At 46.9% G+C, this 25,543-nt stretch overlaps 1 protein-coding gene across 1 annotated transcript in view; it reads right to left on the bottom strand.

Annotated features, from left to right (window-relative positions):
* The window catches only part of ACOXL (acyl-CoA oxidase like), a 186,221-nt gene extending 163,821 nt beyond the window's left edge, over positions 1 to 22,400 (bottom strand). Inside the window, 8 exon segments of the mRNA XM_036436138.1 lie at positions 2,257 to 2,389; positions 5,670 to 5,700; positions 5,703 to 5,741; positions 6,453 to 6,567; positions 11,735 to 11,840; positions 12,320 to 12,357; positions 12,360 to 12,398; positions 22,326 to 22,400. Of these exon segments, the coding sequence (XP_036292031.1) occupies positions 2,257 to 2,389; positions 5,670 to 5,700; positions 5,703 to 5,741; positions 6,453 to 6,567; positions 11,735 to 11,840; positions 12,320 to 12,357; positions 12,360 to 12,398; positions 22,326 to 22,400 (576 nt within the window).
* Positions 22,401 to 25,543: the final 3,143 nt, after the last annotated feature.

Raw genomic sequence — 25,543 nt, forward strand, 5'->3', positions numbered from 1 at the left:
AGGACGGCTATTATGGCAAGCCCTTAAGAGAAAATCTGAAAGTCCTGAGAAATGTTATGGAAATGAGAGATAACCATGAGAAGTAAGACATCTGGGCAAAGTTTAAAAGGACCCTGTATGCTCAGCCTTGAAGGAGTGTCACTGTGGGGAGCCGCGGTGACAGTTTCCTAATACACGAGGAATGCACGTCGGAGAAAGGGATCCATTTTCTCACTCATCAGTGAGAGCAGAACGAGCGGGACCGGCTCAGGTTTCAGCCCAGAGAACATCTGTCATACGTTTGAGCCACAGGAGAGGAGGAGCTGCCAAGAGGGCTGGTGAGATCATCCTCCCAGACGCTGGCGATGAGGTCACAGTGGCCAGGGTTGCTGTCCATCAGGGCCGAGCGAGCAGAGCCCAGGCCTGCCAAGCTCTGCCAGGGGTCTCCCATCACTTGGCAAATCCATCTCCTGGGCAGGGCAGGTGACAGTGAGGGGGTAACTGTTGCTTCAGGCGCCCAAGACACTGGGCACCTCTGTAAATGCATCAGACTGCCTCACACCTGGAGGCCAGGATTCAGGCATTTGTTTCCTGGAAAAGCCCATGTAGTCCTTCCCTACAGGCAAGTCCAATCTTCCCAGTAGCAGCACCAGCAGCACCAGCAGCACCAGCAGCACCAGCACCACTTGGGTAAGAGCGCTGAGCTATTGAACACTTGCTCTACACCAGCACAGCACCCCCTCACTTGTGCCTCGCATCAGCGGAAAGCCCATTTTACAGAAGGAGAAACTGAGGCAGAGAGAGCAGCTGACTGGCCCAGAAACCCACTGCGGTCATGTCCAGGCTGAGACTGGAGCCCAGGGTATCTGGCTTCATAGCCCACGGTTGGGAGAAGGCCTCCACTCCGCCGGGAATGAAGCACGCGTGTCAGACACCCAACAAGGAATTGATGGTAGGGTGGTCCTGCAAGAGCCTCTGGGCTCGGCGGCAACTGGCCCCTCCATGATGTTCCGGAGCCTGGAGAATGCTGCCTTTGAAAAATCACCCATTCTGTCTCCCCTCCCTGCTCCAGACCTGGGGTAGTTCCCATCAGCTCTTTGCTGGGAGGCCACTGGGACAGAGGGCTCCTGTGCAGACTTCTGTCCCATCATCACGGGCTCATCTGGATTCTCTCCTTTTGCCTCTCTCTGGAGTCCTGAAACAGCTTCTATCACAGACGCGAAGTCGGTTTCCTCAGCATTTGATGCCCCATGGAGCCCTGGCCTCATCCTGTGCCTGCATGATAAGCTTCTCCTGGGGCCTCGTTCATCCACAGGACGGTTTAGCCCAGGGGAGAATCTGAGCCACTCCCCACGCGGGACCTCAGAGCTGCGCATCGCTGACCCCCTGCAAGAGCGCAGGGGCAGCGCCCCAGGTGGCCGTCAGTCGCTGGCTCGGCACTGAGCATGTTTTCAGCGTCACAGCTGTGCCTGCTGGCGGGAAGGGCACCACACAGAACTGGTGTCTGGCAAGCTTCCTGTGAATGGGACAGACCTGGGAGAAGTGATGAAGGAAGAAACTTCCTACAATTCAGGCGACTGTGTGCTGATGTCAGGCCTGGAATCAGGTGGATGAAATGTATTTCTTGTTGATGGCAACACTGGATCAAGCCACCAATGTGTGTCCATGGGCATCTTCACTTTCTCCCAGCTTCACCAAGCCCAGGGAAGCTGGAAGCAGGCTTTTCCCTCATGCAAAGCGACAGAGAGGGCTCAGAGAACACAGTGCTGAGTCCTGAGGGTGAGGAGGGGGCCTTCCAGAACTTTCTCTCCTGGCCACTCTTTCCAAACCAACATATGGGGAAAGGGGAGGCAGAAAAGGCCTCTGCAGGTCTGACCTCCCAGACTCCAGCCGGCAGTGCTGATGCCACACTCCACGTGGCCCTGTGGACTCAGCCAAGTCCTGCCAGCCTCGTCCACGGGGCAGCTCCGGCTGCTTTTCAGCAGACATGCTTGTTCTGAACCAGCCATGCTCCCAGAGACACAGTCTGTGGCTCTCTTGCCACAGTGCAATGTGACCGCACCGTGACCGGCAACACACAGCTGGCTGCAGATAAACGGCAGACCCCGTGGAAACAGTGTGCGGGAATGTTCCGTGTGGCCAGCTGGCACTCTTGGTCTCTACCTAGTGACTGGCCATCTTATACCAACTGTGGCCCAGGAAGCTCAGCTCCAGGAATGATCACCCTGGGGACCTGCAGAGAATGACAGTGAGGTAAGTTAAATGAGCGTCAGCCACCTTCATGGCGCCAATAGCCTGGAAAGCCATCGCTAATCTCGAAGGGGTCAGTGCTTCCAGCATCGCGTTGAATCTTGAACTCTTGTTCTCCACAGGGGAATGGTGCTGCTTACCTGGGGGTACGGACCCGAACCTGTGCTGCGGGAGAAGTAGTGGAAAGAGAGGTGGGCTAACAAAGGGGAAGAACATGGCACCCCCAGCAAGGAGGTCAGGCAGTTCCCACCTGCCCACAGGGAAAGTCTCACAGCCTCACATCCTGCAACTTCCCTCAGAATGCAGCAGGGCAGGTGCCTCCCCAGGAGATGCTGATGAGGAAAAGCAGGTTTTCAGGCTCGGCAGTGTCCCTGACAAAGGCAGGCGTGAGGGCCGCTATCATCAACCCAACACTAGAGCCTGAGTGTGAACACCGTCCATAAAGCCACTTGAGTTGTTGAGATATAACCCACACCATAACACCCACCCCCTTTTTAAAGGGTGCGATTCAATGGCTTTTGGTATATTCACAAAGCTGTACAACCATTGTCACTATCTAATTCCAAAACATTTCATCACCCCCAAAAGAAACCCCGTACCATACTCCCTACCCTTCAGGTCCCAACAACCTTTATCTACTTTCTACCTCTAGGCATTTGTCTCTTCTGGACATTTCATGTAAACAAAATCCTACATGTGGCTTTTGTGTCTGCTTCTTTCACTTAGCACACTGTTTTCAATTTCCATGTATGTTGTGTGTATACAAGTACTTCATTCTTTTTTATGGCCAAAATAATATTCCATTGCACGGACCTACCATATTTTATCTATTCATTCATCAGTTTACAGTTATTTGTGTTGTGTCTACAGTTTTGGCTGTTAAGAATAATTATGCTATGAACATTTGTGTACAAGTTTTTATGTGGACAGATGTTTCCAATTCCCATGTGGGCAGTGTTTTCATATGTACCCAGGAGTAAAATTGCGGGGTCATTTAAAGTTTTGAAGAACTGCCAGTCTTTTCCAAATCAGCAAAACCATCTTACATCCCACCAGCAATTTATGAGGGTTCCGATTTCTCCAAATCCTTGCCAAAACTTGTTATCTGTCTCTATTAGAATGACTAGAGTGGGTGTGAAGTGGTATTTTAATGTGATTTCATTGGCATTTCTCTAACAACAACGATGTTCAGCATCTTTTCATGTGCTTATTGGCCATTTGTATATTTTCTTTTGGAGAAGTATCTATTTAGATTTTTGCCCATTTTTAATTGGGTCATATATCTTTTTCATTGTGGGACTATAATAATTCCATTTATATTCTAGATGGTAGAGCTTTATGATATACATAATTTGCAAATATTTTCTCCCATTCTGTGAATTGTCTTTTTTTTAAGCATAAAAGTTTGCTAATTTTGATCAAGTCCAATTTATCTATTTTTTCCTTGACTGCTTGTTCTTGGTATCACATCTAATAATATATCATTGCTTAAATTGAGGTCACAAGAATTTACACCTATGTTTTCTTCTAAGAGATTTATAGTTTTAGTTCTTACACTTAGATCTATGACCCATTTTTAGTTCATTTGTATATATGGTATGAGGCAAAGATCCAACTTTATACTTTTGCATGTGAATATTTAGTTGTCCCAGCACATTTGTTGAGAAGACTTTTTTTCCTGATTAAACTGTCTTGTCACCATTGTTGCATAAATATAAGGGTTTATTTCTACATTTCTATGTCCTATTCCACTGTGGAGATAGATGATGATAGATAGATAGATAGATAGATAGATAGATAGATAGATATTCTTATGTCCATACCACACTGCCTTGATTACTATAGCTTTTCAAATAAGAAGTATGAGTCCACCATCTTTGTTCTTCTTTTTCAAGATTATTATCACTATTCTACATCTCTTATATTTCCATACAAATTTTAGGACCAGTTTCTTAATTTCTGCAGAAAAAAAAGGCAACTGGGATTTTGATAGCAATTTCATCATGTCTATTTACTGACCCATTTTTGATTAAGTGATAAACCAACACCCTCAAAGTGGGACTCCTCCCACAAAACATCTGTGTTGCTGCTGCTGTTCTGTACTATCTATATGGAGGAGGGGGAAGGAAGGACAGCAGCCTAAATGTCAATGGAATGGCTTTAAAATAAAATCTTACTTATCAAAGAGTATTCTATGTATGCTCCTATTTTCTACAGAGGAGGTAGCTTCCTACCACTTTTCTTTCTGGCCTAACCTACTTTCTAATCTCTGGTGCATTAGATGAATGCTAAGCCAGTGGGTCCACCTTCTGGGAGAGGGCTGTCCAAGCCATAGAGGCCCCCTGAGGGTGGGGGCGATAGGGAGAGCTCACACCTGTAGTTCTGCTGCCCTCCGATCACAGTGGAGTGATGCCACGGCGGTCAGGAAATGTGTAGGCATCTGGGGTCATGGGCACTGGCAGCTCTTGGGGCCCGAGGGCTTCACCAGGGATGCTGCAAAGAAGCCTTTGTTACATTCAAGCAATTCAAGGGCTGCGGGCAGGAGAGATAACAAACAGAATTGGGTCCACTTTAAGTCTGTTTCCCGCCCATTTTTACTAAACTTTTGGCATCCATGCCATTTATCTGCTGACAAGATCTTGCAAGCAACGAAAAGGAGTGAAGTGCAAATGGAAAATCCATAGGAAAGCAGGAGCGAGCCTGACTGCTTTACAGATTTACTAGTAAATGTGGCTGTGGTCCAGAATTTTAACTGAATACAGGAAATGCTGCTGAGGAAAGGAAAGGAACTGATGTTTCTGAGCCTCTGCAAAGAGCGCTGTGAGCCCCGGACTACGGCTGGAGAAGCTGCCTTCACCTTGCTGTCTAGCCACCTGGGCTGTACCCCGGGAAGCTGGGCAGTGGCCCGGAGCACCTGTGACAGGAACCACCCAGCAGTGCTCGCTTTATCACCTGCAACACGGACACTAACACCCTAAATACCCAACAATAGTGACTGAGCACATAAGTCATAGATCATTTAGTTCACAGTCTTTCACAGGAGTGTTAACATTGACCATGCACGTGTGTTTACTGCTGCACAGAAACATCTGACATATAAGGTGAAGCAGAGATTCAAGTTATAAAGAAGAATTCCTAAGAGGATCTCATTCAGTAAACTCAAAACATTTCTCTCTTTAGAAAGGTATACCACCAGAGAGAAAAATCTAAAAAGTAAGACGTTAAAATATGACACACACTATGTCAGAGTAGTAGCATCTCGGATCATTTTGATTTTGTCCTGTTTGCTTACCTGCATTTTCCAGTTAGTTGTCAACAGTGAGCAGGAGTGGTAATGAGAACGAAGTCCTGACCTGCAGCCCAAGAGGCCAAGAGCCAGGCCCGAGCTGGGAACAATGAGATCACACACACAAGAAATGAGGTAAGGAAGGACCACTCACTTATCCAGCAGGCTATCCCTTGCTATCTGAACTTGTCAAATAGTAAAATCCCATTCTCCACTGCAGGCAGACCTAGAGAGAGCAGAAAGAGAAGGAGCCTCAGGGAAAATCCACGCCAGCCTCAGAAATGCTGTCCCTGCTACTTCCAGGCCCTACGCCACTTGAATGCAAAGTCCTTTCCAGTGTGATGCACTGTGCAGGGGCTGGGGCTGGGGATGCTCTTGCTGTTACCTTAAACAGCTGTGTCTCCCTGGGCCTCAGGTGGGGTCTCTGGGGCCACACCTGCCTGTCTGAGCAGTTGCTGTGATGGGAAAGGATGTGGTCCAGGCAGCAGAATGTCAGACCAGAGAGGCGAGGAAAGCCCTTACTCAGTAACAGTGACACCAGGGGCACTGTCAGAGGTGGGGCCAGCCAGGGCTTTGGTCCCGGTTCCCACAGGACACATGCAAAGCCCTCACAGACACACCTGCAGCCTAGTTCTGAGGCCTCGCAGTGCCAAGTGCAGGAGGCAGCTGATTAATGTTTCTCTCTCATCAATGTTTCTAACTCTATCCCTCTCCCTTCCTCTCTGTAAAAAATCAATAAAAAAATATATATATTTTTAAAAGATAGGAATAAAGCTTTACAACTTCCTGGGGCAAGACACAGTTGATCGCAGATAACAGTGTATAACATCTAAATGTCTGATCGACTTTATCATCACAAATATTACAAGAGGGCCAAGAGCTCACCGGGGAGCAGTGATGATGAGGAGGATCATTCTCGTTTTCTGTGGTGACTGACCTTGAGACCGTCCACCCACAACGAGCTGGGCGAAGACCGAGGCGTAGTTCCCGTGCATGGCATTTCTGTCGTACATCTTCTCAGCATCTTCGCACAGCGTGTGGATTACAACCTCCTACAGAAACAGCAAAGCTACGGCATTTCTCTTCTTAAAGCTCATTCCGTCACCTCGGCTCAGTGCAAGGACGACTGTGAAACACCTGCATCGTGAAGTGCGCCCACTTGGGAAACGTCACAGCAGAGGAGGAGACAACGAAGTCGTCTGGCTCAGCCTTGTGAGGTCACGGCCCTATGCCACCACCTCAGCTCACACACTCACCTCCATCTCCTGGGAAAATGACTAGAAATGAAAGCACCTCAACGACTCTTCCATCAGGAAAATAAGGTGCCAATTTTCACTGGATAAATTTTCATTGGGTAAGAGACCTCCTTCCTGGACTCTATGAGATAATGGTGGGCTGACAGGTGTGCGACTCCTGAGCCACCGGGCTTCAACGTCTAAAGACTTTCTTCAATGATCAACATCTTTCTCTCTAGACACACTGAAGCTCTGATTTTAAATAATCCAACACCCAGACCCCTAAAAGCCCAGTACTATCCATTCAGCTCTCCATACATCCCTGTCCCCCAAACATCCCACCTATGAGGTTCACAAGACAGAATGGACATCCAGTGATCTGGGACCCAGGTCCATGCCTATGTGTTTCCTTTTGTCTGTGGGCATCACTCCTTCAGGACTAATCACTTGGTTCCTCCTGCCCATCCCTGTGACCCGGGCCATGAATATAACTGTCTCCATGAGAAAGGCCTATCATTCAAACAGCAGCCAACTAACCAAAGGCCAAAACAGTGTGCTCAAAGCCATCAAAACCAACAGGCAGCCATGCCCTGCTCCCACACTGCTTAGGCCCTCAGCCCATACCATTCTGACTTGTATAAAGAGAAATATAATTTAGTTAAGGCTTTGATGGCTCTTTCAGAACTTCCCCAAAAAAGGTTCACACATACAAGCCCTCAGAACCATTTTTAAATGATTCTCTATCTTATAAGAAAAAGAATCTTATATCGCATGATCTCACTCATATCCAGAGACACAGAAGCATGGAACAGACTAAGGAATCTCAGGGGGAAGGCAGGGGTGGGAGGACTGGGTAGGGAGAGATCAACCAAAGAACTTATATGCCGTATTTTTCGGACCATAAGACGCACCGGACCATAAGACGCACCAGTTTTTAGAGAAGGGAAATGAAGAAAAAAAGATTCTGAAACAAATAGTGTCCTAAAATATTGCAATATTTTATGTGCAGTAAAACCCAACATCACAGTCATAAACACATGTAATCAACCCTGTAAAGTAAATAGCAGCATTTAGAACCATTTTAGAGCCGGGCAAGCACACAAAGACCACTCAGAGCCGGGCAAGTAAAAAAACTTTTTTTTTAAAGTATATGTGTAGGCTATATTTGGACCATAAGACGCAGGGACTTTTTCCCCCCACTTCTGGGGGGAAAAAAGTGCGTCTTATGGTCCGAAAAATACGGTACATACTAGTATATGCATAACCCATGGCCACAGACAGTAGTGTGGTGAAGGCCTGGGGAGGGGAGGGATGGAGTGGGGAAAGGGGACATCTGTAATACCTTCAACAATAAAGACAAAATTTTAAAAAGTAAAGAAAGAGAATCTTAGAATGTGGCATGCAGGTTGTCTCCTTAACATGATCAAGGATTTCAGCTCAAAATAGTCTGAAAAGAATCCTGGTCAGGGAGAAGTAAGAAGAAGTGAAGGTTTCTGTTTAAGTCTCTGCTCAGAACCCAGTTTTCCTCCCTTACCCCCTGAAGCCAGCAGAACAGGATCGCAACGGACATGCTCCCCTAACCCGTTGGTTCTCCCTAATTTGGCTCACCACCTGTGTTACCCTGAAATACCACGATGGCCAGCTCTGAATACAAGGCACCCTGGACAGGCAGGGCAGTCCAGGGGAAACGCACATTTAATTGGAGCTGACAATATTGAAGATGTGACTGTACTAAACCAACAAGCTATTGATCATGGAAAGATTATCTCAGGTTTCAGATTCGAAAGTATGTAGATTCCACTTTCCTTCTGGCCAAGAAACACAGTGTCAAAGCCTAAGAAAACCCGTTCTGACATATGTTTGCGCAGGCAAAGTTTTCACATGTGCAAGGGCTTTGCAGAGATATAAATGGACATGGCTGAGTCCTTTTAAGAGAAGTCTCCGGAGGTTGCCCTGGTCTTGGCAGGCCAGCCAGGACTTCTCAAAGAAAGGAACTGTTTGAGGCTGGTGCAGTAAAAAACAAACAAACAAAAAACAACAACAGCCCGTGTGGTGAGATGATTACACCCCGAGGGGAAAGGGGTAGTAGCAGAAACCACTGGCCTGGCAGGAAATATGTGGGGGGAAGGAATGGCAGGAGGCCACCAGGCCCCGTAAACATCTGATATGCTCTGGGAAAGGAGGTTTGTCACTTCTGGCAAAAACACTTGATTTGGAAAGTTTGCATCAGCCCAAACGCTGGCGTTGTAGCTGATCTACATAATGCACACCATGTGTGTCGGCTCCCAGTATCATGCTTTGCTGAAGGCTAGCAGAGTGGTCATGCTGTAAGTTCTAAAAATTAAGATGGCCCTGGACAGTTTTCTCAGTGGTCAGAGCATTGGCCCTGGTACTGAAGGGTCAAGGGTTCGATTCTCAGTCAAAGGCACATACCTCCATTGCAAGCTCAATTCCCAGCCCCAGTCAAGGTGTGTGCAGGAGGCAACCAATCAATGTGTCTCACATCAATTTTTCTCTCTCCCTCTCATCCACTCTCTCACACACACAAACAAACACACACACAAAAAAACAATCAATGGATGCCCTACCTGGCTTGGTTCAGTGGATAGAGTAATGGCCTATAGACTGAAGGGTCCTGAGTTTGATTCTGATCAAGGGCACATGCTCAGGTTGCTGGCTCGATCCCAGTGGTGGGGGGGAGGGGAGAGGACGTGCAGGAGAAAGCTGATCAATGATTCTCATTATCAATGTTTCTATGCCTTTTTCCCTCTCCTTTCCTCTTTGAAATCAATAAAAATATATTTTAAAAAATCAATGGAAAAAATATCCTTGGGTGAGGATTAAAAAAACAAATAAATAAATAAAAATGAAGATACCTCCACCGGAGAGAATTTAGCCTCATTTATTTGTTAAACTTAGCATAAAGTATAAAAATAAAACTTTTACCTCTAAACTATCCATACCACCACCCTAAAAAAATAAAATAAAACAACCAACATAGGGAAAGGAATAACCCAAAACTGTGAGAAGCTGGGACAATCCTCAAGGGAGTGGAGGCTCTTTGATACGCTCTAATAGTTTAAAGGGACATGAAGGAGAAGCACACCAGCACACGAGACCTCCACCTCCTCTGTGCCGTCCTCTGAAGACTCAGTGTTCACCAGAGTCCCTGCATCATTATGGGTGCACACCAGGGAGCTACATCATTTGTGCTGTTTAGGGGAAATGGGACCAGCACAGGGAAATTATTTTGAGGGAAAAATAATTGTAAGATGGAACATATAAATAAATAATGTGGTTGAGTGTATTTTTTTCCCTTTAATAACAGCAAGGTGACTTCAATACCATGTCTAGGGAGAGGAAACATTGGTCAGCCCAAACCCACAAGATGTCAGCCCCCATCTCTTAGCAGGAACGCTAAGCTGTGAGGGATCATCACACTAGGACCCAAGACCTGCTCATGAAGTGCACAGCCAGAATCAGCTTCTTAACCCCTGTGAGCTGCAGTTTCTCCACCTGTAAAACAGGGACAGTAATACGTTCCTGTTGGCATAGAACATTTAACCATGTGGCAGGTGGAGGGATAAGCCTGGGCCCAGCATGCGCGTGCTCAACGAACAGAAGCCGCTCGCTGACAGTTCTGGGCTGTGGGGGGATACAGTATATGGTGCAGAGGGCGTCTGTCACAGAGCCGAGCTCAAAGTGAGCTTTCACTAAAGGGCGGTCCTCATGTTGCTGTTATCATGGCCTTGGACATCACTGGCTGCTGAAGACGGCCAGCACCAGGGCAGGAGGAAAGGCAGGGCACCCTCCCACACAGCCTTCACAGAACCTGTCATTCTCAACACTGAGCACCTAGTCTTTGTGGGTCAGGAAACCTACTTACAAAGCCCAGGCTCTAAAGTCCAAACTCAGCAGAAAAGAAGACCTGGTCGACCAGCCACACACACATGTATCAGCCACACCTACACGCATGCACATGCTTGCATACTTACATGTACACAAAGTCATTTCTAGAAAGAACTTCTAAATGTGTTTGTTCCTTTGTAGTTCTTCTGGATACCCAATATCAAACAAGAAACTATAAAGGAAAGTGAAATGAGTACACATCTGTTTTCTCTTTTCAGGGGGAGTAGGAGGTAAAGAATTGCGGGGGTGGGGAGGGGGGGGGAATCTGCAGAGTAGGGTTGCATGTGGCTGATTGATTGTGACCCACAGTGGAAATATAAATCTAGAGGGTCATTTGTCTCAAGCAACTTTTAATTAATGAGAAGGGGAGAGAAACTCTTGAAGTTCATCACATGTAGTAGATAGGAAAGGTATGACTGTGAAATGTTAGCTTTGGTTGTCCTATGAATTCTTGTGCAGGTAACAAATAAGAGCATGGCACAGTGCCAGCACAGAAGACCTAGCTCCAGGTGAGGAAGATGTAGCACGGACAGTGCCCTCCTGATGCACAGTGTGCTGAAGAGTACCAACAACGACATCCCTTCCTGTCACTCACTGCTATTGTCAAGAAGGACACCCAAGCGGCTTTGGCACCTTTCTCATAGAGTTGTCATAGGCATTATTTATTGAGTGCATGGAAGGTGCTTAGAACAGCACCTACCACATAGAAGGTGCTGTGTAAGCACTGACTGGTATTAGACTCTTGGAGGTAAGCACAGCACATGGTAGATGCTGTGTGATATTGGTATTAGACTCCTGGAGGGAGACATAGCACATATTGATAGTAGGTGCTGTGTAAGCACTGCTGATATTAGACTCCTGGAGGTGGATACAGCACATAGTAGGTGCTGTGTAAACACTGGTATTAGACTTGTGGAGGTGAGCACAAGTCCACCTCCGCTGAAGCACTTAGATGACTGCTGTGAATCCAAGTGCCTCATGCCAGAGTGTGTGAAGTTGGGCTCGGTCAGAGAGAGACACTGGTTCTGTGCAGGTGACCTACTGCCCAGAACCACTCAAGAGAAAGAATCCTCACCTGTGCAGAGAGGTCAAAAGTGGCTTCAGTCTGGATCCCTCTCACGTTGCTCCCTGGGTCCCTCTCTGCCATTGCAAACATCCCAGTGTATTTCTGCTCCTGCAGTTAACCAGATGTTAGAAGAGGTTAGCTACTCAGGTGGCCAATCTGACTATTTAACTATAGGCCTTTCAGATCATTAGGAATGTTGGTGAGAGAGGAAGAGGTGTGTTGGAAATAATTATAAAAAATTATAATCCAGCTTGGCTAGTATGACTCAGTGGTTGAGAATCAACCTATGAACCAAGAGGTCATGGTTCAATTCCAAGTCAAGGCACATGCCTGAATTACAGGTTTGGTTCCTCATCATTGATGTTTCTATCTCTCTCTTCCTCTCTGAAATCAATAAAAACATATTTTAAAAAATTATAATCCATCCTGGTGACAGCTAATGTGATGCTAAGAATATGACAGGCTCAATGCAATACAAAAAAAAAATGAGTAAGAAATTCTCATTCCTTAAGCATGCATAAACACACACACACACACACACACACACACACACGCACGCGGCACTGTGAATTTTTAAGGCTCTCCATAAAAGAAGGCTGAAGCCTCTTAGTTACATGTCCCAGACTTCTGATATCCTGCCTGAACCACCAAATAGCCAATAAATTATTCCACACTGGAAACAAGGACAGCACAGGACATGGTGAACAACAGTCAACAACTGAGTAGCAGCTAGCCCCCAGTCAAACACCATGCCCTTCCCTTCAGCCCTGTCAGACTCCAGTTCTTCTTGGCAGACAGGGCTCACTGTTCACTGGAGAGAGAGGCCACTCCAACACCACAGAATCAGTCCTCCATCCCAGGTGCCCTGTTCACCCCATCAAATGACTCTTCTGAACGTTCATTCTGCCCGTGTGCTCAGGGTCCAGCTCACGAGGCCGGGGATGAAAGGCATGCAACTGAGCAACAGGAAGGCGAGGAGGCTGGCTGTGTGGGATCCCCGTGCAGCTCCCCCTGCTGTGGGACCTGGGACAAATGACACAGAAGCCCTCGTTCCCCATCCAACAACAGAGTGAATGATGAGAACCCCGACTAATGAGCACCCACGCCTTCTGAGCACTGAGCTCCATTCACACGAGGTCATTGGTTCTCATGACAACTCAGAGAAGAAAACATCACTCTACTTGTCAAATGAGGACTCTAAGGATCAGGAGAGGGAAGTGACCTGGCAGGGTTGTGCAGGAGGAAATGGGCAGGGCTGGGGTTCAAACCCAACCTGCCTGGCATCTAAGAGCACTTCATAAAGCTGCTGCAAGGATTCGGTGAAGGTCAGCAGTCAAGACTTCATCCTGTCTTTTGTAAATCTCAGAAAGTATTACTGGTGGAGGGAGAAGAAGGGAATCCCCTGGCTGGGCCTCTAAGCTCTAGATGGGGATTAGATAGAGGGATGACCCATGATAGCAGGGAAAGCTGGGAAAGAGCTTGGGTGCAGGCTGATCCCACCTCAGTCTACTAAGTGAGCCACTCCCTGGAGAGCACTGGGAAAGGCTCAGCCACATCTCAGGAGTCACAGCCCCAGCATGCACCCAGGTCTGGCATGGAGCATATCACAGGTGTCACCAGCTTCCATCTGAACACAGCCTACGAATGGGCATTGGCAGTACCATTTTCATGGGAGAGAAACAAGGCCACTCAGGCCACTCACTATGACCTCAGATGTAGAGGGGACGCGCTAGACCTGGTACTAAACCCCAGAGACTGGACGTGTGCCAGGTCATTGGTCTCCCTGCTGCCAGGGACCAGGGGTCTGTCGTGTGGGCCAGGAAGCAGCCAGCGCCAGGCAGTGGCAGGCCAGGCCTCTCCCACACAACAGTGAAGGCAGGTCTCCCAAAGAACCCTTGTGAGCATCCGACGCTTTTCATTTCAAGAGCCAAGGGGATGCACTGAGGCACTGTTTGCAACAGTGGTGACCCCAGAAAGGACAGTGCTATGGACTGAACTGTAGGCCACCCCACCCCCAAATTCATATGCTGAAGCCTTAATCCCCAATGAGGTGGTATTAGGATATGGGACCTTTGGGAACTAATTAGGCTTAATGAGGTCATGAGGGCGGGGCCCTCACCATGGAATCAGTGTTCCTAGAAGAGATATCTGAGAGCTAGTTTTCTCTCTCGCCCCCTCCCAGCTTCCTTCCCTCTTTCAGTCTCTCTCTCACCATCAACCCTCCTGTGAGGACACAAGGAGAAGGCAGCCATCTGCAGGGAGAGGGTCCTACTCAGCAACTGGACCTGCTGGCTCTGCTCTTGGATGTCCAGCCTACAGAATGGCCAGAAGATAAATGTGTGTTGTTTAAGCCACTCACCTATAGTATTCTATCATCGCAGCCCAGGCAAACTGAGACGGATAGTAAGATGGCTCAAGTAAGGAGGGACCGGTTGTGGGAAGAGGAAAAGGAAGCTGGTCACGCTTCTTTCAGCCTTGAGTCCCTCCAGACCGAATCAGTGTTTTTGGCAGAGGTGCTGGGCGGCTCCCGAACTAAGTGAGGATTCCACGCTCCCCTGGCACCTCTCTCTCTTTCCTGCCCTTCACTGTGAGCTGTTTGCCGAGCCAACCTGGCGGGCAGCACTTGGCTGTGTGAGCACAGCGGTGTTTGTCCAGAGCGCTCAGGGACACCCGAGTCTGTGAGTAACAGACATGGAGGGAAGGGAAGGCCAGGCCTATGGGCACAGATGACGAGATAAACTGATGCTGACATCCCTGCTCAGGTGAACAGCCAGCTCAGGGGAAGGTGAAAGGAAGGAGGCAGAGGCCACCAGCAGCTCTAGGCTGGCAGGGAGGTGGGGGACGCTATCCCAGAGCTCACAGGCACTGCTCCCAGCACGCTGCACCATCCTTGCAGCGCCAGGAAGGGTTTTAAGCAGCACAGTGATAAGAGAAGCGTTTAAAAATATCTATTTCTCTATATCTACTCAGATTTTTGTTCAAGAGACCAGCTTCTTAAAAAGCTTTTGATTAAGAAAAATTTCAAACAAAATAGAAGAGTATGATGGACTAAAGGTGACCGACCTCACAGCCCATTTTGCCCCCATTCCACGCCCCAGGTAATTCTAAAGTTTATCCCAGATGCCCTGTCATTTCTTCTCCAAGCAGGTTCTATCCATCTGTGAAAAAGAAATACTCTTTTTAAAAACATAACCCTAAAACCATTATCCCACCTAGAATATAACCATTCTTTAGTATCACCAAATATGCAATGTACTCATTTCCCAACTGGCTTGTAATTTTTCTTTAGTTCGTTGCTTGAACCAGGATCTAAGTAATGTGCACACATTGCAATTGGGCAGAATATTCCTCAAGTCAGCATGGACCACAGGCTGCCTCCCCTCCCACCCCACCCCGATTTAGTCAGACATTCCCTGCAGGACTCAATGCGCCAGTCTCAATGCCAGACCCTGGAGATTCCAAAAGGGCCCAGCCCACAAATCAGGACACCCGTGGAGATTTCCCAGGTCACACTCCACCAGACCTGGCTGAAGAGAAGGCAGGTGGAAGGGCGAGAGGGACCCTGAGTATAGAGCAGGGTCCTTCACTGTTTATGAAAGGAGGGACTATCTGGTGCATCTCAGCTGAATTTCTTCTCTCTGGGGCCATAGCTGATGCATCCAGAAGGGAAGAGACTTTGACTGGCTCAAGTCCAGGGAGGCCGGTCTCCCCAGAAGGACCTCATGGTGGGTGCCATCACCCTAGGGGGCACTCATTCATTTCTTTGGTTCTAGTTCCTACATATTTTTGATGACTACACTGCAGAATAGAAGTAACTTCCACCCTGGACTCACCATCGATCCACAGGCCTCCCGGTCTGGTCATTCTCTCATCCTGTTCTGGTTTCATTCCCCCTGTGGGAACATCAGACTGAGGTGTGGATGCGGGGACTAATTCTGAGGCCCAGGGGTGTCCACGGAGGGAAATATATATGCAGGGCCACATGAAAGACCCTTTTCGGGAGACTTGGGGCACCATTAGGGGCAGAGGCAGGCATGCCCTTCAAGCCACTCAGTCCCCATCTTTGGTGAGCTGGGACACACAAAGCAAGCCCACGGCGCCGTGCTATTTTACACCCATTTGGTCAGCACAGTGCAGAAGTGTCTGCCTGCAGGCCAGACTCTCGACAGATTCCCCGGGACCTTGACTGTCTTGGCAGGTTTGCCCCTGGCGCTCCCCAGCCCTGCAGTTCTGCCTGCAGCCTGTGCGCTGACCTCTGGCCAGCCGAATGCCTGGCTCCAATCAAGGGACAGTCTTGATAAAGACAGCGGAGCGAAAGGTTGAGGACACAGGAAGAGCAATACTCTTTACTTCCCTTTGTAACCTAGATCATCTCAGACGTTGCTCATTGAAACCCACCCCTCACTGCCCTGTCTCACTGGCTGTACACAGCAGCCACGAATCCCAAAGTGACAAGAGCACTCGCTTCTCCAGCAGCGAGAAGTTGGACGGTGCAAACCATTGTCACTGCTTTGCCTTAAAATTTCAGAGTCAGGGCATTTCCTTAAAGCTGGGGGCACTGATCCACTCTTAACATTACTACTAATCTTCCTTATTCACCAGTGTCTCCTGTGACCCAGCCAGCAAAGCTGGTGCTTGTGGCCTGTGCGCACATGTGGGTGAGTGTGTGTCTGTGTGTGTGTGTGTGTGTACATGTGTGCTATGTGCATTGTACATGTAGATGTATTGTGTGGGGTGTGTATTTGTATGCACATGAGCATGTGTGACTGTGTGTATATATCTGTGTACATGTGTGTGCACATGTGTGTAACCTGCCTCATGGCAGCTGGATGAGAGCCGACCTTCTGTGTATGGTTCTCAAGTTTCCACATGGGTTTAAGCTCTCTTCCAGCTGCACTTTGCTTTTCCCTCCTGTAGGGTTTTACAATGGTTCTCTCAAGAATTATTAATTTTATCAAACAGCAGACTGTCAAGACTTATTAGTCTTATCGTGGCTCCAACCCAGTGCATCTTGTATTGGTTATTTCCTAAAATATCTCCAGGCTGTAGTAAGAACCATCGCATGGCTCCGGCTCCAGCTCTGGCTCCCACTGGAGAGCTGGTTACCATCAAATAATAAAAAACAACTGGAGCAGATCTTGGCAGGCTTTTTGGAAGGGCCCATGTGTCCTCTGTCCCCTGATGCCCACAACAACCCTCCACTGAGGCTAAGCAGGACAGGAGGCACTGACCCCATGTAACAGATGGAAATGTCTAGGCTCAGAGAGCTCACAAAGCTTGTCCAACCAGAGTCACCCAGTAAGTGGCACAAGGGCCCGAAACCAGATCTTCAGATTCCTCACGAATGTCTACCCCTTCCCTTCCCCTCCTGCTCCCTACTGACCCTTGTGGTGTGATTAAGCTGCAGGAAACCTGGGACTCTGGAGACCTACCTTTCATCACTGGTACATCCCTACTTTATACTCCAGTGAGCACCTGACATCAATGCATCCCTGTGACCAGGTGATCTTCCTGAGGGCACCCACCTCTGCATGATGGCAGCAAGCCCTTCTTCCCCTTACAGCACCACTCAGTTATTGCCAACCTAAACCACCATGAGTAAGCAAATCCCGCAAAACCTCCAACGAGTCATAGTCTTCTTCACATTTCATTCTCTCCATTTATACTGTTGATGGAGGAGTATGACCTTGTCATTAGTGGTATACATCTGGTCACATTACCCACTAGTTTGAAATAAATTGCAATCATATTTGCTAAAGCTTCAACCCGAATTGAGCTTTCTTGGGGCATATAAATTGTTTCTGACGCTTGCTTTCCTTCCCCAGTCTCTGCACGAGACGGCAAACTTTGCTATTAGAGCCGACGGGCAATGCCAGCAGGAGTTTGCCACTGATCCACTGATGTTGACTTAAGCACTCCTTCGGTTTGATCCCCTTCCAGAGTCCAGCAGAAGTTCCAGAACTTAGACTAAGCTTAATTTGATTGACTGCCCTGCTGGTATTTGTTTTTAACATCTTCCCTACACATAAATTCTCCCCTTTCTTTAATCATTTCTGATCTTTTTATTGTTCTTTTATTTTTATTTTTTTAATTTTTTAAATATATTTTTATTGATTTTTTTACAGATAGGAAGGGAGAGAGATAGTTATAAACATCTATCAGTTGCCTCCTGCACACCCCCCACAGGGGCTATGCCCACAACCAAGGTATGTGCCCTTGACTGGAATCAAACCTGGGGCCTTCCAGTCCGAAGGCTGAAGCTCTGTCCACTGAGCCAAACTGGTTTTGGCTATTCATTGTTCTTAATTAAGGAATGTCTAATATGGACAAGGGGACTCTCATTCAATTGGCCACATAATGAACTGTCTGTATAGATAATAATCAATCAGTAAATGATGTGTATTTCACCATACACTTGCACAGTATTTCCGTGTCAATAGCTGCCTTCATTTAGACTTGATATATTCAAACCATGCTCAATGATCATATCAGAATGTTAGTTTGTAGTAATTCTAAATGATAATGGTTCCATAAATGCATGGGGGATAAACTTAGGCTTGGAATTTATCCTAAATTACACCCCACACTATTTACATTTCTGCTTATTAAGTTCAGTCTCAAACAAAAGGCAGGTACTTTTCCCTAAAACAGCCCCCATTTCTTTGTAGAGCACTTGATGTTTTAGACCTCTATGGCATAATAATCATCTGTCACAAATCAAATTCTACAAAAATGTATATTTTTAGTTTTATGAGTCCCAGAGAGTATCTAGCTAAAAGGCAGATATATTCTTCTTCCACTAAAGTCAACTTGGTCCAGCACTGCGGGGTCTATCATCTGAGCTGTCTTTCCTCTGATATTAAAGACCCTCGCTGCCCCCTGGCAACCCATCAGCAGCCCCTGGTAGGTGCCAGCCAAGGAGACTGAGCAGATGCCTGATCTCTGCTTTCTCATATCAGTCTCCAAACAGACATATTTGCTTCTTTTGCCTTCTGGTTTCAATTTTTTATTTTAGTTGTGTCTTCTCAGTTTTATTAAATACAAGCCCTTTGCTATAGTTAGCCTCAAATTATTTTAGAAAGAGAAGGGGTCAGAGTAAAATGTTCAAACAAAATAAATAAATGGGCTTTTGGACTCACTGATCCTGGTGGAAAGAGACCTTTGCCTCCAGGCTAACAAGTCCTGAACCTCCCTCCAGGGCAGAGCCCCAGCTGGGCCCTTCCTGCATCTCCCACCATCAGCTGACTGGACTCTGGTAATAGCCTCCCCACTGGCCTTCCTGCTTCATCTGCCTCAAACATCAGACACTGTGGTGGTACTAATATTATTAATAATATCATTAAGATAATATTGACATAGAGTGCAATGCACAGAGCTTAAGTGCAGGAGTTCTGGTCAATTATCTACCCGTGCAACAATAAAAATAAAATAAAAAATCACAGAATGTCCCCATCACCTCCAGGAAGTGTCCCCAGGCCCCTTTTCAGAGCATCCCACCGCCACAGGGAACCACCGCTCTCTCTTATCACCATCATTAGCTTTGCCGGTTCCTGACTTACAGGGAACAGTAAGAATGTGCTCTTTTCTGTCTGTGTTCTTTCATGCGAAGAAGTATTCCTGCTTATTGGCAGTTCCTTCTTTTTAGGACTGAGCCGTTTGCCACATATGAATTTCCCACAGTTTGTCCAATCTCTTCCTGATGAATATTTGAGTGTTTCCAGTTTAAACTTATTATGAATAAAGCTTATATAAACATTCATGGACCAGTCTTTTTGTGGACATATTTCCCTAGGAATGCAATTGCTGGGTTAAAGGGCAAGTTTCTGCCCAATATTTTTTCAAAATGGTTGTACCATTTCCTCTACAATCAACAACCTATGAGAGTTCTAGCTTCTCCGTCCTCATCAGGATAGCCAGTCTTTCCCATTTTCAGCTATTTTGAAGAGAGTGAGAGGTCATCTCATTATGATTTAAATATGATTATTTTTATTGATTTAAGAAAGAGAAGAAGAAAGAGGGAGAGAAAAATATCAATGTGAGATAGAAACATTGACAATCAAACCTGAAACTGGGTATCTGCCCTGACCAGTAACAGAACACAAGACACTGGGGGGAGTGAGGAGGGATGAGGGAATGCGACAGCGGGTAGGAAAGGCTGGGGGAAAGTCAATGGGGAGGAAAAGGGAGATACATGTACTACTGTGTGTAATAATTTAAACAGTAAAAAAAAAAACATGACCTTTAGGTGCATAGGACAATGTTCAACCAACTGAGCCACACTGACCAGGACTCATTATGGTTTAAACTAGAGGCCTAGTGCATAAAGTTCATGCACTGGTAGGGTCCCTAGCAGTTGTCAGCTGTCAGCCAGGTACTCCTTCCCTTCCCCCTGCCCTCCTGCCCCTGGTCCAACTCCTAGAAGAACTCTGGTTGACAGAGACAATTTGCATACTATGTTTTTATTATATAGGACTACAGTTCCAGTGCATGAATTTCATGCACAGGGGAGAGTGGGAAGGGGAAGGGGGTGGTGGTGTCCCTTAGCCCAGCCTGCACCCTCTCCAATCTGGGACCCCTTGAGGGATGTCTGATTGCTCATTTAGGCCTGATCCCGGTGGACTATTGGCTCCCAACTGCTCACTTGCCTGCCTTCCTGATTGCCCCTAACTGCTTCTGCCTGCCAGCCTTACCCCCTAACCATTTTAGCCTGATTGATGTCTAACTGCTCCTCTGCTAGCCTGTTTGCCCCCAACTTCCCTCCTCTGCTGGCCTGGTCACCCCTAACTGCCCTCCCCTGCAGGGTTGATCACCCCCAACTGCCCTCCCTTGCAGGCCTGGTGCCTCCCAACTACCCTCCCTTGCTTGCGTGATCACCCACAACTGCCCTCTCTTGCAGGCCTGGTCCCTTCCAACTGCCCTCCCCTGCTGGCCATTTTGTAGTGGCCATCTTGTGTCCACATGGGGGCAGAATCTCTGATCACATGGGGGCAGCCATCTTGTGTATTGGAATGATGGTCAATCTGCATATTACTCTTTTATTAGATAGGATAGAGGCCTGGTGCATGGGTGGAGGCCAGCTGGTTTGCCCTGAAGGGTGGCCCAGAGGAGGGTGGGGGTTCCCTTGAGGCATGGGATGGCCTGTGGTGGTTTTCAGGCCAGCCATGCTCCCCAGAGACCCAAGCGGAGGCCCTGGTATCTGGGATTTATTTACCTTTTACAATTGAAACTTATAGCCTGGAGCAGAGCCAAGCCTGCTGCTCACTCTGTGGCTGGCAGCCATTTCTGTTTGGATTTGTTTACCTTCTATAATTGAAACTTTGTAGCCTTGAGTGGAGGCCTAGGCTGGCAAGGGCAGGCAGAAAGTTTGGTTTCTTGCCTGGAAAACCCAAGCCTCCCTCCTGCTCTCAGGGGCTGTAGCCATCTTGGTTGGGTTTATTTGCATATTCACTTGATTGGCTGGTGGGCATGGCTGGAGGGCAGGGCTTGTGAGTGTAGCAGAGTGGTGGTTAATTTGCATATTACTCTTTTATTAGGTAGGATATGCATTTCTGAGAAGGCTAAATATGTTGACCACATTTTTATATGTTTATTGCCATTTCTATAGTTTTAGAGCTTGCCTGTGCAAGTCTTTTAACATTTTTTAAAACAATGTTTTATATATATATATATATATATATATATATATATATATATATATAGTTGATTTTATACAGAGTGGAAAGGAGAAAGATAGTTAGAAACATCGATGAGAGAGAGTCATCAATCAGCTGCCTCTTGCACACCCCTACTGGGAATATGCCCGCAACCAAGGTACATGTCCTTGACTGGAATTGAACCTGGGTCCCTTCAGTCCCCAAGCCGATGCTCTATCCGTTGAGCCAAACCGGTCTCGGCTAAAACAATGTCTTTTGATGAACAACAGTTCTTTTGTTTACATGTTTAGCTCTTTGGGGATCCTCTTGAAGAAACCTCTGCCTATCCTAAAGTCACATAGATGGTCTCCTTTGTCTTCCTACAAAGTTCGTAATTTAAGAATGTATATAAGGGTGTATCACATGTCTCAACTTATTTCTGTGTGTGGTGTGAGGTAGGGATCAAGGCCAACTTTTCCTGCGTTTATCTAGTTGTTCACATACCATTTATTGAAAAGACTTTTCCCATGGAATTGCCTTGACAACATTGTCAAAAAATCCACTGATCGTGTGCCTGCGGGTTCATTTCAGGACTCTCCAGCTGTTCCATTCATCTATTTGTCTGTCCTGTGCCAATACTACATAATCTGAGTGTCTTATAATAAGTCTTGAAATCAAGGAATGAGAACCTTCCCATGTGTCCTTTTTCATAATTGCTTTAATGATTCTAGGGTGGGTGTTTTTTTTTTGTTGTTGTTTGTTTGTTTGTTTTTTAATTTCCATAGGTTTTTTAATCAACTTGTAAGTTTTGATAAAGGCACTACAGTATTTTTAAAATAAGCATTGTGTTCTACTTCCCTCCTTCCCCTCCCCCTCCATTGTAAAAACCCTCCAATGACTACAAAAGCAAGAAAATCCAACCTTCTCTCTGTGGCCCCCACGTGGGGCCCTTCATAATCTCTGCTCACTCTCTGCTGGGGCCTCAAAGTCAGGAACTTGGACAGAGTGCTGGAAGGTCTGTCATATATGCTGTACTTCTCCATTTGGCTTCTGCTCTCCTGGGACCCTGGAGACTCCAAGAAAGCCCCATGCAGGAATGATGTAAGGTGGCAGCCTCATGGCTCTGTCTAAAAATATATTTCTCCTTTCACAATAACAATATTGTAGCATTCTGACAGTTCCTCTTCCTACCAAATTCCTTGCTGCTATGGAAAGTTTTCTGACTATTTCTGCAATCACTAACTTACCAATATCGATGGCAAGTAACGATGAATCTATATCCTAGTGACATTGCCAGGTTGACACGGGCACTTCCTCTTCTGCTCATGGAAAGTGCATGACTTTACTTTCCTTTTAATGAAAAACAGTAGTAGATTTTGAATACCACCATTTTGTTGAGTTTATTAGTTCTAATATTGTGTGTGTGTTTGTGTGTGTGTGTGTGTGTGTGTGTGTGTGTGCGCGCGCGCACACGAGCGCGCAATCTTTAGGGTTTTCTACATATAAGATCTTGTTGCCTGTGGACAGAGATCGTTTTTACTTCTCTTCCAGTTTCCCATGCTTGATTTTCACCCACAGCACTTACAACCATGTGACACACTAAACATTTCTTGTCTGTGAGTTTAGTCTGCCTCCTCCCAGACTAAAATGCCAGCTCCATAAAAACAGGTATTTTTGCCTGCTTTGCTCACAGCTTCTTGAACAACATAGATGTTCAATAAATAATTGTAAAACAAATGAATCATTTCACCCGGCACATAGGAGGAAATTAGCAAAGGTTAGCAAATTATTTTTAGCATACTATTTCATTGTAAGAATAATTGTGACTTAAAATGAGACTATTTCATTATGTAGAATGGTTTAGAGTTCAGAATTTCAGCTGCAGGTGAGTCCCTGGAGAGTCCCAGCTCACTCCCTGGCACTCCGTTTCAAGTGATCCCTGTGGCCATCACAGGTGACAAGTAGGTTGAGGTGCCAATCTATACAGAAGAACTTCTGTAAACAGGCTGCTCTGTCCTGTTATCTCTGCTCACATCCTCCACAGCCTCTCTTGGCCTGGCCAGGGTACTGGCCAAGTGGCTGGTGTCCAAGTCCATGAAGCTCAAGCTGGAACAGGGACTCCAGCCAGAGACAGCACACAGGATAGAGCCAGGGGCAGCCCGTCACAGCCCAGTAGGAAAGGCCTGGGTCCAGTACAAACAGAAGCCAGAGGGCCAAGGGCAGAACCAAGAGCTCAGAGTAGGTCAGGAGCACTGAGGTGGGGGGGGGGGTGCCCCTCAGAGTCTGCAGGACCAGTCAGCTGGGGGTTGTGGGCAGCAGGGCAGGCCTGGGAGTAACGGGCTGGGGTGAAGGGCCAGTAGCAAGGTTTAGAGAGTGAGCATAGACATCCTCAGTCTCTTGGCATCCTCCCTGCTCCTTTCTAGCCCCCACCCCTCAGTCCCAGGCTTCAGAGTCATGGCTCCTGGGAAAGGCTGCTCCTTCCAGGGTCAATGAGGAACTCAGCTGGCACTCAGTCACTGCCTGGTGCCCTCTCAGATTCTGATCATAGAATCTGCTTTCACTTTAGATCTGATCACCCACCCGGTACTTCTCTAAATACAAAACCAAAACCCATTCCAAATGGAGACTACCTAAAATGCTGATAGAAATGATAGGTAACTGTAGTATAATAAATATACACTAAAGCCACACATCTTCTGACAATTCTCCTATATGCTGAGCTGAGATTTGGCTTCCTGAGAAAACAATGGGTAACTTAGATCAGTAGTTCTCAAAGTTTATGGTCTCTGGACCCCTTTACACTGATCAAAATTATCAAGGGTTCCACCTGGCTGGTGTGCCCAATAGTTAGGGCATCAGCCCACACACTAAAGGGTCCTGGGGATTTGATTCCCAGTTAAGGGCACATATATTGGTTGTGGGTTCAATCCCCTACACCACCACCAGCTGGGGCTTGTGTGGGAGGCAACCAGTTGATGTTTCTCTCTCTCTCTCTCTCTCTCTCTCTCTCTCTCTCTCTCTCTCTCTCTCCCTCTTTTTCTCTCTATTTCTCCCCCTCTCCATTCTCTCCCTTTTCTCCCTCTCCCTCTCCTTCTCTCTCTCTCCACACTTTCCTCCCTCCCTTCCACTCTCTCTAAAAAGCAACAGGGGGAAAAAATAGCCTCTGGTGAGGATTCACAACAACAACAATAAATTATCAAGGATTCCAAAAAGTGTTTGTTTATGTGGGTTATAGTATCAACTTACCATCCAGTGATTAAAATGGAAAAAACTGAGGGAAAAACCAAGATGGTGGCATAGGTAAACACCTAACTGCAGCCTCACACAACAATTTCAAAAAAATACAACTAAAATACAAAATGGACATTATCCAGAACTACAGGAAAGTTGACTGACTGGAAATTCTACAACTAGAAGGAAAGAGAAAACCAGAAGGAAAATCAGAGTAGCTGTAAAAGCCTAAGGTACAGAGACATAGTGCACGTGGGGAGAGGAAGGAGCTAAAGAGGAGGGGGAGCCTGAGTGCCTGGCTAGCGTTCCCTAGCAGGAAGGAGATAAAAGCTCCAGACTGTGCTGAACCCCAGTTCCGACTGCACTGAACCCCATTTCCAGGCTCATTGGGGGAGAGCCTAGACTGTTTGGTAGTGGGTGAAACTTGAGGGCACCTTTCTCTCAGAGGTGCTTGCAGCAAGTACCAAAGGACACTGAGGAACACTGAGACTCAGGAACCTCATAGGGCAGGGCTGATGGTAAGCCAAGGCTGTAGGCTCCACCCTGAAACTCCGCCCCATCCAAGCTGAGCACAGAGGCTTTTGCAATTTTCCAAGTCTAGTTGAATAAGGCTTTCTCCTGGCATAGACACAGTTGATCCTCATAGCCAATTGGCCTGGAGGTAAGTTCCTCCCAGTGATATCAACAACAATCAAGACTTAACTACAACAAGGCTGTACACACAGTTCACAAAAGGGGGCACCAAGAGTGTCTACCTCAGGTAACTGGGAGACTGACCCACTGAACCGTATAGGACACCTTAACACACAAAGCCACCCTACCAACTCAGGGAAGCAGCGAAAATGCTGAGACAAGGAAACAGATCACAAACGAAAGAAATGGAGGACAAAAAGCAACTGGATATAGAGTTCAAAACCACTCTTATAAGGTTTTTCAAGAATTTCCTAGAAAAGGT

The sequence above is a fragment of the Pipistrellus kuhlii genome, unplaced genomic scaffold (assembly GCF_014108245.1).
Source record: "Pipistrellus kuhlii isolate mPipKuh1 unplaced genomic scaffold, mPipKuh1.p scaffold_m20_p_13, whole genome shotgun sequence".
Taxonomy (NCBI): domain Eukaryota; kingdom Metazoa; phylum Chordata; class Mammalia; order Chiroptera; family Vespertilionidae; genus Pipistrellus; species Pipistrellus kuhlii.